The 16,076-nt window shown below is 37.0% G+C and overlaps 1 protein-coding gene and 1 long non-coding RNA gene across 11 annotated transcripts in view; one reads left to right on the top strand and one right to left on the bottom strand.

Annotated features, from left to right (window-relative positions):
- The window catches only part of LOC135439056 (uncharacterized), a 44,304-nt gene that overhangs the window by 13,788 nt on the left and 14,440 nt on the right, over positions 1–16,076 (bottom strand). The gene's annotated exons all lie outside the window — the stretch shown is intronic.
- DIP-theta (Dpr-interacting protein theta) overlaps positions 1–16,076 on the top strand; it is a 65,797-nt gene that overhangs the window by 46,620 nt on the left and 3,101 nt on the right. For 5 of the 9 annotated variants that reach the window (XM_064697669.1, XM_064697668.1, XM_064697665.1 and 2 more), the window contains 5 exons: positions 3,315–3,443; positions 4,498–4,632; positions 7,034–7,183; positions 8,329–8,415; positions 9,300–9,533. In XM_064697669.1, the coding sequence (XP_064553739.1) occupies positions 3,315–3,443; positions 4,498–4,632; positions 7,034–7,183; positions 8,329–8,415; positions 9,300–9,533 (735 nt within the window). The remainder of the gene's footprint in view (positions 1–3,314; positions 3,444–4,497; positions 4,633–7,033; positions 7,184–8,328; positions 8,416–9,299; positions 9,534–16,076) is intronic. The other 4 variants (XM_064697672.1, XM_064697670.1, XM_064697667.1 and 1 more) reach the window with 2 other exon arrangements.

The following is a 16,076-nucleotide window of genomic DNA, read 5'->3' as shown; positions in this document are numbered from 1 at the left end:
GGATTTGTGCATGGGTGTTTTTCACACCTTAAAGGAAAAGGAAAGGCTTAACATAACTACATATATATGGACTGTTCTTAATTACAGGCTTAACTGCTTGCATATTGAAGTAATTAAAAGTTATTAAGCTTAGTTTCAATTATGATTTGAGAGCTGATGCTACCAATAAAAAGTTTAATTCCTTATATAATTAACAACGAGAATGCGAGCTTCGTATCCCAGTACAAGGTATGTAGCCAAGGACTATTAAAAGAAAAAAAGTTTTAGCCCGTTTATAAATTTAATAAATGTAAACATTTTAGAGGTTAAACTCTTGAAAGTTAAGAACTTTATATTTATATTCGTTTATTATTGAGATAGTTGAATTAAAAATTGAATTTTAATAATTATTTTCTATTTCTGTACTATTTAAAATTTTTTATATTTGTTTAATGCTCAAAAAAAAACTTATTTTCTAACTTTTTTCAAAAGTGGCAAATAAATATAAATTTTTCATTATTATTTATAATAAAAATACTTTGCGGTTATTCGAAGTATCTCACACTCTCGTCAGAGACATTAACGTGCTTATCTTTAATTAGATAGTTCGATTATTTACACTGAAGCCGCGTAAGCTATAGGCATAAATGTATATCATTATAGAAATATTTAAATTAATATTGTTATAATCCCTTATTATACTTACTTTATTATTTTAATTGTTAGTATTATAATCATTTTATTATGGTTGCTATTTTATTTTAATATTTATTATATTCATTTTAATATAAATAAAAATATGTACGTTTATTTAAATCAAAACTATTCCTTGCTTTTATTCAATATATTAAATAGAAAGGTCTTGGCAATATTATGAATTTTAATAAGTAATCTGAGAGCTAAGTGTATTTCAGTGCCAAATACTGCATTAATTAAAACCAAGAACTTAGTGTAGTCGTTGGTGTGTTGGGCAGTGTAGCTGAAATACAGTCCATCTACCATATTGATGTTTATCAAGTTCCAAGTTGTTGATCACATAGTCCATTGACTTTATCGAGGCCAGCCAACAATGTGGCAGCGATAATGTTAGCCAACGTATGACAGGTGCATTAGTTGAATCGGGTGAGGGGGGCAAGGAATTTCGAAACGAAAGCTCAAATCCACAAATGCAGAACCACAACGACTGTGGCTTTGGGTGCTGTCAGTTGGCCTGGGCAAATGCAACATTCATTACCGCCTTGCCACTTGGCAAATCGATAAATCGGCCCGCCGGGTGGCACGAATTTGACTTCGACACAAACGAGATGGAAATAAAATGCCAATGTGCAGCCGGGGCAGGGCAGACGCATAAGTTTAACTGGAGCTAGGTGAGAGGATCAAAAACAAGGACTCGAGGCAATGACACTGTGAATTACCTTGGCTTTGCCCCTGTTGCAGCAACACAACTGCATGAGAATTTGTAATTGGCATGCTGCCACATAATGCTGCACTTGCAGCATTTGACAAAATGTTATTGCATAAGCAACGAGTTGAGATGATTATACATAGTTACCGTGACAAAAGAACTGTATATGAGTCAATTTGAATAGTTTGAGTGTGCTGTGAATAGACTGAAACTTGCGTGAGTATTGGTTACAAGCACTTGGCTTAACATATTATGTTATTTTCAATAGTTGCCTGAATTCCCAAATGGACTAGTTTCTTCATTGGCGAAATACTGTTGGAATCAAATTTTGCATCAGATATAATACAAATATTTATATTCGCATATTTACGTATCAAGTTAAATAGTTTGAGTGTGTTGTGAATAGACTCAAATGGGTATGCGTGAGTAATTGTTGTAAGCATTCGGCTTTAAATAATTAGTAGTTTTCTCGATAATTGTTCAAATTCCCAAAATGATTTTCAACTTACTGGGGGCTAATATTTATTTTTAATTATAATAATTAATAATCATAAAAAAAACAAATTGGCGTAATGCTGTTAACATCATATTTTGGATCACATAAGGTAAATGACCATATAAATAATTAGTATTTGCATATTTATGAATGAGTTTGAATGGTTTGAGTGTATTGTGGGTAGCTCAAATGTATTTCTTATGATTGAGTAATTTATATCAACATTACCTTTAAATATTGATTTATTTTAAATATTTGTTAAAATTCCCAATTTGATTTTAAGCTTCTTTGCAGTGGAGGTAATCAGAAATTTTAATTGTATATTTATTTAATTTAAAAAAAATATTTAAAATACCAAAATCTTGAGAATGAACTTGGGAACAATTATAAGCATCGGCATAGAATTATCTGTGTCTGTCGCCTTTTTATGCCCTATTAAAGAGTATTCTCCTTTTTTATGGACTGTGTTACGCATAGAAGGAGACATCTCCAACTCCGTAAAGTATATATACTATAATAAGTCAGAAAAGCAGCCGAGATAATATAGGCATGTCCGTCCGTCCGTCTGTCTGTTTCTATGCGAACAAGTCTCTCATTTTTAAAGTGATGATCTTTAGACTTTTCATAGGTCCTTCTTTATGTTGTAGAAAGTACATATGTCGGAACCGGTCGGATCAGATCACTATATCATATAAATACCATACAAAATGGTCGGTCCAAAAATAGGTTCTTGTGTGGCAAAATTTTCTGTTTATCATCAAACTCAGCATTTACGAGCTTAACTATTCTCACATGTCTGTAAAACGGAAATGTCTACAAGGGTATTAAATCTTCGGCGTGCCGAGCATATCCTTTTAAATCAATTTGAATGGTATGAGTGTTTGGTGAATAAGCGAGAAACTGAGTAAATAATGAGCTTAAAATTGGGCTTTGAATATTTTATGATTTAGAATGCTTCTTTAAATTCCCAAATTCAAATTGAATAATATTACAAATAATTATAATTCAAGTCAGAATTAAAATCTATTTTGTAAAATGTATCGTATTAACATTTTGTGAAATAGTTAAAGGGCCTTAAAATATTTAATTATTTAAGACTTTTGCTAAATGGATTTTCTAGCATATATTTCCTACTTGACTGCAGCAGTGCAAATTAATTGTTTTAATAATATTAAAATTATAACAAATAACTATAACTAAAGTCAGCATTTGAGTTCAATATGCAAGCTGCTAAAACATTGATGAAAATTGAATATCGACTCGCAGCTGCATTCAATTAGCTGTGAATGTGTGAATATGTGAATATGTGTGTGCCGCAACTGTTTGCTCAACAAATTTGTTTAATAGCATAATTAACCGACGTATGTTTCTCCCTCTCTCTCTCTCTCTCTCTCTTTCTGTTTCTGCGTTTGTTTACTCTCGCTGGACTTATAGCCATCGCATACAATGGCTCCTTTCTGACCATTGGCAAAGTGAATCGCTTGAATATGGGCGCCTATCTCTGCATTGCCTCCAATGGCATCCCGCCAACAGTCAGCAAACGTGTCATGCTCATTGTGCATTGTAAGTATGTGTGGGGAATGGGTGGGGACATGGGGGAATGCGTACTCTTGACTCGGGGCATATTAATTTTGCATATTTAAATATTTATAGTTTTGCGCTAGAGCACCGCATGGCGTCTGCTCCTGCTGCTGCTGCTGCGTCTCTGTCTGTGTCTGCGTCTGTGTCTGCGTCTGTGTCTGTGTCGGTGGCGTATGAGCAATGTGCTCCAGACTACTGGAGCAGCAGCCGGAACAGACAGTGGGGCACACAAAGCGCCACTTCAAAAATCTCACCATAGCAAAATATGCTGTGCATTTTAATATGGCCCGAGAGCAGGGCAAACTCCGCTCTGCTACCCTTTCTGCCTCTGACTCTCGCCCGCCCGCCCGCTCGCCCTTTGGCACTTTGTCTGTCTGCCGCATACTTTTAGGTGCCATGCATAAAGTAAATAATTAAGTGCGCCCCAGCTAGTTAGCATTTTAGCGCACTTTTGCATAGCCCCGCACCGATCCACGCCCCTCTCCGGCTGCAGCGGCTGCTAATTAAATAAAAATGTAAGTTGCTCAACAATTTGACGGGCAACTTTACTGTTAGCTGCGCTGTAAAGTGTGCTACATATTAGCGCCTGGCTGCAGCGTAAATTCCAACTGGGTGGCAGCACTGGCGCGCACAAAGCTAAGCTTGCCAGAGATTTGGGGTTAACCATTTATCCTCCTGGCAAGCTACTTAACTTATCCAAGCTTTATCTCTCTCCCCGCCAGCTCGCTCGCCCGCTGCGGTCTCTAATAAAAATTAAAAAGCAATTAGTTGGATAAATAAAAGGCAACCGCAACAAATCGCGAGCGCAAAACAATAACAAACGGAATTTTATATAAATGCGAATGCTTTTTTCGCACTCACCTGCCACAGCAACTATCCGTGTGGATATGCCATGGCATTCATTTAAGCCACATACCTGAGCTGCCATTACAATTACATTCCCTTATTACACTTAACAGTCGCTACCACTCCCCTCTCTTTCTCTCTCCCTGAGTCTCTGTTCCACTGACATCTCTGCTTTTATTGGGTATTTCAGTTCCGCCCATGATTTGGATACAGAATCAATTAGTTGGCGCTGCCTTGGCTCAAAATATTTCACTGGAATGCCAATCGGAAGCGTATCCCAAGTCCATTAATTACTGGATGAAGAATGATACAATTATCGTGCCGGGTAAGTAAATCAATGTTGTCAAACAGTTCTACTTAATAAAGCTTTCAAACTTTCTTTTGATATTTATATTATAACTTTTTTAATAAGAGAAAATATTCTTATATTAGAATGAGCTTCAAGCCAAGATTCTCGTAAAAGAATATTAAAAAGAATGTATATGAATTTATTTTCTATCTCAGGCTGAGTTCAAAAGGTTTATTCTTTCTAAACTCGCTTTTTGTTATTTGTTTCTATATATATTATTAAAATTCTATTTGTAATAAGCAAACGTTAATTTGAATAATATGAAGAAAAAAAATCTATTTAAATATTTGAATATTAATTACAACAAAAATGTAATATTTTTCAATTAAGCTGGTACAGTCGAGTATTATATAAATCCATTGAATTTTGATTGGCATGTGCCTATTCAAAAGCCAGTTATATTATAGAAATCTTGATTTAAGTCGGCTTCTTGGTTCAAACTCATTTTTAACATATTCACCCATCCACAATACTCATAACTTGCTTCGAGAGAATGAGCCCGACTTTTATCCAACTAAATGTAATTAATTTAATGCAGCGCCTGCAGCTGCTATGATTGCTCTCAGACCCTTAGGCACAATTTCAACTTAATTTCCTGCGGCCATTAAAAAACTGACCATCCAACGATCCAACCAAGCAGCCAACCATTCATCCATCCATTCACTCAAACGCCCACTCATCTTGCACGGCAAATGAAGTGCATGACAAAAAACTGATGGACAAAAAACCAACAAGGGACGCACCACTCGTAACCGCAGCCTGCACTTTCCCTCGCCCTTCGCCCCTCGCCCCTTGGCCGGCCTGCCCTGGCGTTTCAGCAGACCTTTGGCTGGAGCTGGCGCTGGAGCTAAGAGCCTCAGTGAAAAAGTCACAAATATACAGACAGTTTTTCCTGTTTCACTCAGCTTTTCTTCTCTTTTTCATTATTTTTTTTTGCTCGTGTTGTTTTCAAGTTGCGCCGTGACACAAAATGGAAAAAGTGATTGAAAATGACCTCAAGTCAAAAGCAGTTTCAGTAGCCAGCAACTGTCCACCAGTCGTGAGTTTTTAATGGAGTTTTTTTCATTTTTATTTTCTTTGTCGAAGTGCGTTGGATTTCATAAGCACATAAAAGGGTTGCTTTTGGCAGTTCGCGGCAGCCGGAGTGCTAACTTTAAGAAGCTTATGAGAATAGGCTTCCAGAGCTAAACTAGATATCCGACAGCAAATCCGTCAACAAAAGTTTTCAACTTAAGCAAAGCAAGTGAATTGAATTCAATAAAAACTACTTCAATGAATATTATATCTTTAAAATTTCATATTCTCTGTATAGCAACAAGACCCGAAAACTAATAGAAGAATAACATTAAAGGCATTCATGTGCGCTTAGTTTTTATCGCTATAGGCAGACAGTTGAACCAGCGACCTTTCCGCTTGTTAGTCCGATGCAAATCACACTCAGATGATTACGCTTTTCTTTAGTTTCTTTATAACATTTAACAAGTCCACATAGATTTAATCGCTCTAGGCGTAAAGTTGAACCAGCGACCTCTCCGCTTGCAGGTCCGACGCAAAGCACAGTCACATGACGACGCTATTCTTTAGTTTCTGAAACGAATTTGCTTGTCTTGGCCTCAATCACATTTTGAGTATCTTAAACATTAAATCGACAAACCAATTTTGGTTTTAATCAACAACAACACGAACAAAAAATCTGTGTCTTTAAACCATTTGGAAAGGATTTCACTAAACTAATCAGTTGCTTAGCTGCCATGCATAACAATTAGCTACGGATTTGCCAGTTACTAACCCGAAAACTGTTAGACAAAGTGAAATGCCGGGCTTAGAGCCAACTACTAAATCTAACCGACATCAAACGTAAATCAAAACCTGGCAAAGCAGCTCCGTAGGGTGTCTCGAGAGGGTATGCCGAGAGGGGGCGGAGGGCGGAGGGGGGGCAGAGTTGTTCTTGTATAAATTAAAATGAACCATTTGACAGTGGGGGAGCTGGGCCAAGACAAGGTTACCCAAGATGACAACAAGTCCAGGTAAAAGTTGCTTTTTCTTTATTTTATTTTTGTCGTAAGCCAAATTACTTTGGCCAGGCACAAGGCCAGACAAAGGACAAACGAGCTGGGCAAACACACGTATTTCGAGCTGAACATGGAAGTGTGTGTGTCAGTTTACCAGACTGTTGAATCGGCAGGGACAAAATGACTGACTGACTGACTGACTGACTGACTAACTGACTGACTGACTGACTGCAGCTGTGGCAAAACGGGTTAAATTTCATTGCGGTTATATATGAGTTTGTAACGCCGCCCACACACATCATGTACATGAAGCAATTACTAATCGTATTTATCTGCCACTCTCTCTCTCTTTCACTTCCTCGCAGGTGAACGCTTTGTGCCAGAAACCTTTGAATCGGGCTATAAAATAACCATGCGTCTAACCATCTACGACGTGGACATTTCAGACTTTGGAGCCTATCGCTGTGTGGCCAAGAACTCGCTGGGCGACACAGATGGTGCGATCAAATTGTATCGTAAGTATTCCACGCAACAACAACAACAGCAAGACAAACAACTACATCCATTACCATGGCCATAAACGTAAATGTAAATGTTATTGCAAAACTGTGTCTAACAATGGGCATAAGTCAGACCAAGTCAGGCCAACTGCAATTAGGTCCCAACTATTTGCTATTTGCCCCCCCCCCCCCCCCCCCCGACTGTAGTATTTAATTAATTTAGGCCAATGACTGCTGGCACCAAAAACAATGTCTGCATAATAAATACTCAGCTATTGGGCCGAAACTTTTGCTGCCCTTTGACCCAGGTCAAGCCCGTTCGCATTGTCAGTGATTGATTTATGAGCAGACACCACGTCTCCGACTTCGCGCTGAAGCTCACTTCCGTGTTAGCCTGCTGCATGGATAATAAATACCTATTTGTTAATGACGGGTGACGCACAACAAACGATTAATTATTTATGCACAATATAGCAGGCTACTGAGTTGGCCAAATCGGCTTGTCTTATACCAAAATTTGCCTAAAATAATATTTAGGCATGGTTAACTTGCAAACAGACTTCCAATCAAAGCTGCGAAGCCAACAAGAAAGGTTCTCGGTTGAACCAATGCCTCGGTTCAATTCGATAAGCTGTTTTTTACCTAATAATATGCCCAAATAATATTATGGTTAGTTTGTAAGCAGACAGACTTCCAATAGACATCTGCAAAGAACTAATAACTCGGTTCAATTCGATAACTTGTTTTTTTCACACTTATGAAACCAGGTTTTGGGTCACATTTTGTTAAATTTTTTAGCAAACAAGTCATGATATTATAAATGATATATTTAGATGTTTTGATTATTGGTATTAGTGAACTTTTGATATTTAAAGTACTGAGGCTAGGGGAAATGTCTGAAACCAAGAACTGTTTGAAGTAATATTTTAAAGAACCGAGGAAATCATACTTAATCAATCTACTTAATAAAAAAAAATATATTTTTATTCAGTTCAAGGCGAGTAGTACGTTTAAAGCTTCGGTTCTTGGTCAAAAAAGTCGATAAGTTATATCTACATCGACTTAATTATTTAGATAAATCTTTAATCAAACTATAACCCTTATGGATCCTGTTATCCATTACATTTGTTAACTCAATCTATTTCTTTCTACTTCTGCAGACATTCCACAAACAACAACAATTACAACTATGGCGCCAACTGTTTCGATTAACACGGTGCCCGTTGTTATAGTCAAGTACAACAAGGGTATGTTTATATTAAATTAGTATAATTAATACTGCTGCAAGTATATCGATAGTGCTGCCACTCGATAGTTTTGATGGTCTATTGCTAATAAAGACAAGCTTCAAAATTAAAATAAAAATATATTCAATGGTTAATAATATCGCCCAAGACTAAAGTAAGATTAAATTAAACACAAAAACGATTAATAACAAAATATTTCAATTTTCTATAGATTTTCTTAAGAAATTTATAAAATATCGGATAACAAATCAAATAGTTTCCTTCTATAAAATTTTTAAAATTTGTTGGAATATAAAAAGGCAATCAATTATTTTGCTTTTACAAACTAATCCAAGATTCAGATCTTTCATAGTTTTTTCTAAATAAGTATGAAGAATATTGCATAATAAATAAAGTAGTTTCGTGCCTTAGAATAATACTCCAAATTGAATGGGACATCCAAAAATAAATTCTATATAGACAGGCAATAAAATATTTTGATTTCATAATCTAAAGGTAGATATAGTATCATATAGATTATTCCCAAAAATATAGCCAAATATAAATCAAATTGTTTCCTGCACTGTAAATATTGTTTAGATTTCATGAAAACTTGCATAAGTATATTTTTGATGTAAATTTTGTGACGGCCATCTAAGGCCAGATTTTAAAAGAAAAAAAACTGCAACTGGTTTTCCATAACTTTTTAACGAGCTATTTAAAAAGAGCTTCAGGCAACCGTTTGATGAAACCGTTTTCCACCGATATTTCACCAAAGCGTGTGGAATAATCTTTAAAGAAAAAACCTGCCCTCTGAAATATGGCAACACTATCGAATAGACAGGATTTTCAGATAGCTTTGCAGCAGTTATTCGAGCATAGAACTAATCCTCTTCGATCCGCAGAGCAACGTTATAGCAGCAACAGCAATGCGAACAGCAATAATCCCTACAACCACAACAATCAGCTGGGCAACAACAAATCGCAGCGGACCAAGGCCAAGTCTTTGGATCAGCCGCCGGCTGCCACACTGAACAATGTTTATATGGGCGCCACATCGAGCTTGTGGAACACACAGGATCATCACTCGCCGGGAACACCGCGTGGCAGAGATCATCATCAGCAGCAGCAGCATTTTGGTGAGTAGAAGGGGCAGTGGAAGGCAGCAGGGGGGGTGCTAACCAAACCCCTTGACAGCTTGGTAGCAAGTCAACGCATCGAAGGACAAGTTCTTTTCTACCCTTGGGCCAATATTTTTATTGGCTAGCTGTGAGTGTGCGAGTGTGTGTGTGTGTTTGAGCTTCTCATGACACAGCACAGACCATAAATATTTGGCCATTTATTTTATGTTTATGACAAATCATAACGACTTCAGCCGGGCTTAAGGGCTCTGTCCCGCCCGTCAACACTTGTTAGATACAGATACTTTGGCTCAACTCATGAAAAATATTTCGCCCAGGCATATGGCCAACACTCGCCCTTCCCCTCTCTCCTTCCCTCTCTCTATATCACTGTTCCTCTGGCATTTTGTCCGACTGTCCGGCTGCCAATGAAAATATGACTTTCTAGCATGCAATTCGGTATCCTGGGGCGGAAATAACTCTTGAACCCTGCTGCCAACAATTCTCCAGCTCAGCGCTTGCCAAAGTTTCTTGTGTAATGTGCTGCTAATGCGGCTCATCATAATGTACAATCATCATAAATATAAACGGGCACATATCTCGATATATTTATGATATCCTTAAGGTGTTCAAGCACACAGTCATACACCCAACCCAGTTCTGCGATTAAAGTGAGAAAGTTTCTTAAGTACAACATGGAACATTTTTACTAGCGATTTTTTAGTTTTTTATTGAATTGCGTTGGGAGTTTAGAGGAATACTATATCACATAAAAAACTCATCTGTTTCTCAAGATGTCCTCAACAAACTCTGCAAGGACGAGCTTCACTCTGCTCCCCACATATATCGTATCGCATATCGTATCATTAAATCGGACTTTTCAATAGCTCTTATTAAAAACTTATTATTTATTTCAAGGGGGAGGGTATTATTTCAGTTCAAGGGTATTTACTGCTTTCTCGTCCTTAAATATTTCCCAAAATTTTCCTTTTGTTACTTAAACTTGCCTTTAACATTTCTGAATATTTGCTTGCTTTTTATTTAATCTTTAAATATTTATTTAGGCCTTAATTATATATATATTTTTTCAAATCTAATTTTTCATTTTGGTCGGTTGCGTAGCGTAAAGTGCCAAATGTACACACCCTGAACGTGAAATGTGTGGTTCGAGACGCCGCAAAGACGGAGCACAATATATTTTGAATTTTTCAAATATATGAATTTGATTTTAAATCTATTTATTTTTTGGGTTTTCTTTCAAGAAATGGGATTTTATATCAAAGAGTTTCCAATTTTGATAAGCGAAATACTTAAAAGACGGTCTGGCAACGCTGCAGATGCTTCAGTTGCATTATGTTAAAGGCAAAGTGTCGCCTCGTTGGTTAGTCACAGTGCCTGCCAATCAATAAACATAAAATTTTACACCACGCCCAGCCCCAGCCCCAGCTCCAAGCCCGATACCAATTTCCACCCAACCGTTAGCTTCTACTCTGCCGCTGCTTACAATCGACGACAATATCCATATCCTGCACGGGTAAGAGGGGCAACGAGATGGGGGAGGGGGTGTCGTCAGCGTAGCAATGCATAAAACTTTACAGGCGCCGAGTTGTAGTGAGAAAATTTCTGCATACGCGTTTGACTAAAATAAAATGCACTCGATAGAGCGAACGAAAAAATCAAATCGAACAAATTGAATATGAGAGGACGAGCACGATAGACAGTAATGTCGGCAAGGGGTTGGGGGGGGGCGCACCATAAAAATTGCAGACAAATTGCACACAAGGCGTCAAGGCGAAGGGCTAGCCCAAGCCCCAACTAAGCCCAAGCCCCCTTCCAACTCAGCCGCGCCTTGCTACGCCTCTGGCTAGAACAATTTTTGGCAAACGACAGCGAAAATGTTGCGTTTTACGCTGAAGGCAGCATGGTGCAAGGGGGGAGGAGTGAAAGATTGAGGCGCTGTTATGCCTGGTAATGGGAAGAGGAGGAGGAGGGGGGGGGGGGGGGGGTGCTGCAATGACGACAACTTTCAAGCCTGGCATGCAAAGTCGTAAGCGCTGCGTTTACAGTTAGATTTATTACCTGCTAGATGTTGCACATATCGCGCCCGAGCGAGGAAGAGAAAACAAGAGAGAGACAGAGAGAGAGAGAGAGCTGGATAGCGGGTGAGAAAGAGCGAAGCGGGGGCAATGGGCGTGCGCTTATCGCTGCTGAGCTTTGCATATGTCGCGACTTGTTCATTTTTTGTTGTTGTTTTTTTTTCTGGACTCGCCAACTTTAAGGCGGAACAAGTTTTCGCAGCAAATGAGAGAATAAGAGAACAAGGAGATGTTAGAACACAATTTTAATATATAGTCATTAGAAACCACAATTGGAGCATATAAAAAAACTCTTAGCACTGGAATGAAGCTTAAATAAATATTAAATAATAATAATAAGCTTTGAGACACGATGGAAAAAATTCTCTTATATTTTTTTATATTTTTATTATTTTTTTAAATTAATTTAGTTACTTATTCTCTGTTAATTTATGATTTCAAGTTTATTAGGGTATTCTTTCCATTTTATATATTGTTTATATACTTCTTAACTCGCTGCAAAGTTAAATTTAAAAATATATTTGAAACAATAAATACCCATTTGAATTTATAAAGCCCAAGCAATATTTAAATCTTCTTAAAGTACGAATCTTCTTTTCCTTAAATTCTCTTTTAAGTGCCTGAAATAGAATTCCCAATTCGATAGGGCTTAGCATCCATTTATAAATCGTGCTAAATTTACCGCTGCTTTAATTAAGAATATAAAACAATGAAATTCCTCTTTACAAAATAGTCACATACAAAATATAGTTATTTTTATTCACATCCTATTATTAAAATCTTCTTAATACTGCAAAGCTGCAAACTTCTTGTTTACCCAAAACTGATTTCGCTTCAGAAAATATACTGAATTCAACATAAAATTCAAAGCGAATTTTGTAGATGAATTGAAAATCTAGTAAAAGAATTTGTGACAAATTAAGTTAAATACAATTCAATTTAGACAGCGCAACAATTAAGTTTAATTACACGCTGTCCAAAATGTTGTAGATGCCACTTTAACCCGACTGCGTGCTGCAGATCTTTGCGACCAAAAATGAAATGCTGCAATTGCATTTTGGATGCGCACTTAAACAGTCATTAAAAAATGTTGCAATCAACCACAAAAGCTGCTGCTGCAGTGGTCGCTGTCGCTTTCATTTTTAATTTGCCAACGACCAACGGGCAACAATATGACACAAATTACAAGGAAATGCAATAAAAAAACGAAAAACCAATGCAACACGCGCAGCAAATGCGACTGGAAGGCGGCTCCAGCTGCGAATCCAGCTCCTGCTACGACTTGGACGCCGACTCCGACTCCGACTCCGACTCTAGACTGCGACTGACTACAACGACTCCAGGATGATTACTTGCATTCAGCGAGCCGCAATAATTTGCTTATAATTTGCCGCAGCAGAGTGAGAAATGATAAAGTAAATGAAATGCAACAGACAGCAGCGGGGGCATGCAGCATGCGTGCGTTGTGGCAAGCGATGGGAAGTGGCATCGCGTGCCTTCAGCTTTCTTCTCTTTGTTGTTTTTTTATTGCAGCTGCAAGCCGCCAAATGTGCAACTGTTTCTGCCACATGGCGTTAAATGCATTGCCGCACAAAAGTAAAAAAAAGCAGAAAGAGAAAAACAATAAAAACCGAAATGTAACGCATACGCTCCGTTCGCCACTCAAGTGAGTCTCAAGTGCCGGCTGCTGCAGGGCCTCAGCTCAGTACTTTTTATTTTTTCTGTTATTTAGTGCAACAGGCGCAACAATTGAGGTGTGAATCGGGTCCGGATGGTTGCATTTGCCCGAAAGGGTGTCAATTTGAAGGGCGCTAATGGAGCGCGTCAAAGGCTTGCGGGCTTGTCCCTGAAAGTTTGAAGCGATTTCTTTTAACGAAATCGTATCCACAATTCATTCGAAACGCACAATTTTAAAGGGAACAGGCTCGTTAGATGAGTTGCCCGAATTAGCAGAATCCTGCTACGAATCGTAGCATTGTCTTATGAGAATAAATAGAGTACATAAGGAATTTTTTAAATATTTAAGTTTCTCTAAATTCTCATAATTTGAATATATAAATATAAAAACTCTTCCAAACCTCTTTATAAGCTCAATATTCAATACTCAATACTCAATACTCAATACTCAATACTCAATACTCAATACTCAATACTCAATACTCAATACTCAATACTCAATACTCAATACTCAATACTCAATACTCAATACTCAATACTCAATACTCAATACTCAATACTCAATACTCAATACTCAATACTCAATACTCAATACTCAATACTCAATACTCAATACTCAATACTCAATACTCAATACTCAATACTCAATACTCAATACTCAATACTCAATACTCAATACTCAATACTCAATACTCAATACTCAATACTCAATACTCAATACTCAATACTCAATACTCAATACTCAATACTCAATACTCAATACTCAATACTCAATACTCAATACTCAATACTCAATACTCAATACTCAATACTCAATACTCAATACTCAATACTCAATACTCAATACTCAATACTCAATACTCAATACTCAATACTCAATACTCAATACTCAATACTCAATACTCAATACTCAATACTCAATACTCAATACTCAATACTCAATACTCAATACTCAATACTCAATACTCAATACTCAATACTCAATACTCAATACTCAATACTCAATACTCAATACTCAATACTCAATACTCAATACTCAATACTCAATACTCAATACTCAATACTCAATACTCAATACTCAATACTCAATACTCAATACTCAATACTCAATACTCAATACTCAATACTCAATACTCAATACTCAATACTCAATACTCAATACTCAATACTCAATACTCAATACTCAATACTCAATACTCAATACTCAATACTCAATACTCAATACTCAATACTCAATACTCAATACTCAATACTCAATACTCAATACTCAATACTCAATACTCAATACTCAATACTCAATACTCAATACTCAATACTCAATACTCAATACTCAATACTCAATACTCAATACTCAATACTCAATACTCAATACTCAATACTCAATACTCAATACTCAATACTCAATACTCAATACTCAATACTCAATACTCAATACTCAATACTCAATACTCAATACTCAATACTCAATACTCAATACTCAATACTCAATACTCAATACTCAATACTCAATACTCAATACTCAATACTCAATACTCAATACTCAATACTCAATACTCAGTACTCAATTACTTATTCTTTCAATAATACTTTCGAGCAAGTCTGGAATCAATAATATAAGAAGCAAAAGTAATGCATTTATTTCTATTAGCTGAACTTGCCACAGCCTGGCTCGATTGCACCCCAGGGGCGGTGGCTTGCACAGAATTATGCAGAAATTACTTAAAGTTTAGTTTCAAGTAGTTGCCAGCCTATAAAAGCTGTGTGAGAAAAAAATAAAGAAAACCAACATTCGACCCGGCAGCGTTTCGCTTCGTTTTTCTTTATGGTTAAGCGCTTTAAAGACACCGCTGGGATTTTCACACACACAGACGGACATAAACACATGCTCAAGCGTCAATAAAAATCAGCCAGACATTCACCCACACACACACACATATACTAACACACCCACGCACATACAGACCGGCACGGACATCGAGGACGTCGCAGGACAGGAGCAGAACAAACACGTTGCAAGACCAGGACGAAGCTCGTTCTTTCACACATGGAAATGTTTGCAGACGCCAGCAAAACAACCCACAGCCAAGCAGCAGGCGGTCTGTCAAAGGGGGCTAGGGTTTGTGAATGGGGGGAAAAGCTGCTTATATAAAAATAAAAGCCAAAAGACATACAAATAAATTTTGCGACCCGGTGCAAAGCAATTTGCTCACTTCCGTTACAAAAATAAAAGGGTTCCTCGTTAAAAACAAAACGAACCAAACTCAGCTTAGAAATAGAAAAAAAAATGTACCTATATATAAAAGGGACACTCCATGCGATATTTCACATTTATGACAAACTTAGTTCAATGCAATGAGGTTCGACTTCGGCTTACAACCTTACACTTTGTTTGTGGCTTATGGAAAAAGCATCTATGCGAAAGAATTTATGTAAAATAAACATATTATTTCAATTTAAAAGCATTTATGAAATATCTTCAAACAAAGAACTCAGAAGCATTTATGAAATAAATAATCCAATTATTTTATTATTATAAAACGTTTTATATGCTTTTACTTCGTTCAAATATAAATGGATTTTTTTTAGATTAATAAACAAAAGAAACACTGTCTTCCTACAACAGTCGATTGTCGGCGACAGAGATTCTTGATTTCTGTTAAGTCTTCCTCAATTATCTGCTACCAGGAATTATAGCTTCATATTCCTTCAGTGAACTTTCTTTTCCCCTAAAAAACTCTTTGCTTTCCGGACAGGCTACAAAATGTTACCCATGGGGTCAACAAGTTCT

The sequence above is a fragment of the Drosophila montana genome, unplaced genomic scaffold, assembly GCF_035044405.1.
Source record: "Drosophila montana isolate Dmon_TW-CO22-7 unplaced genomic scaffold, ASM3504440v1 contig_402_1, whole genome shotgun sequence".
Taxonomy (NCBI): Eukaryota; Metazoa; Arthropoda; class Insecta; order Diptera; family Drosophilidae; genus Drosophila; species Drosophila montana.
The sequence above is the reverse complement of the archived record's forward strand: the minus strand, read 5'-3'. Positions and strand labels throughout refer to the sequence as shown.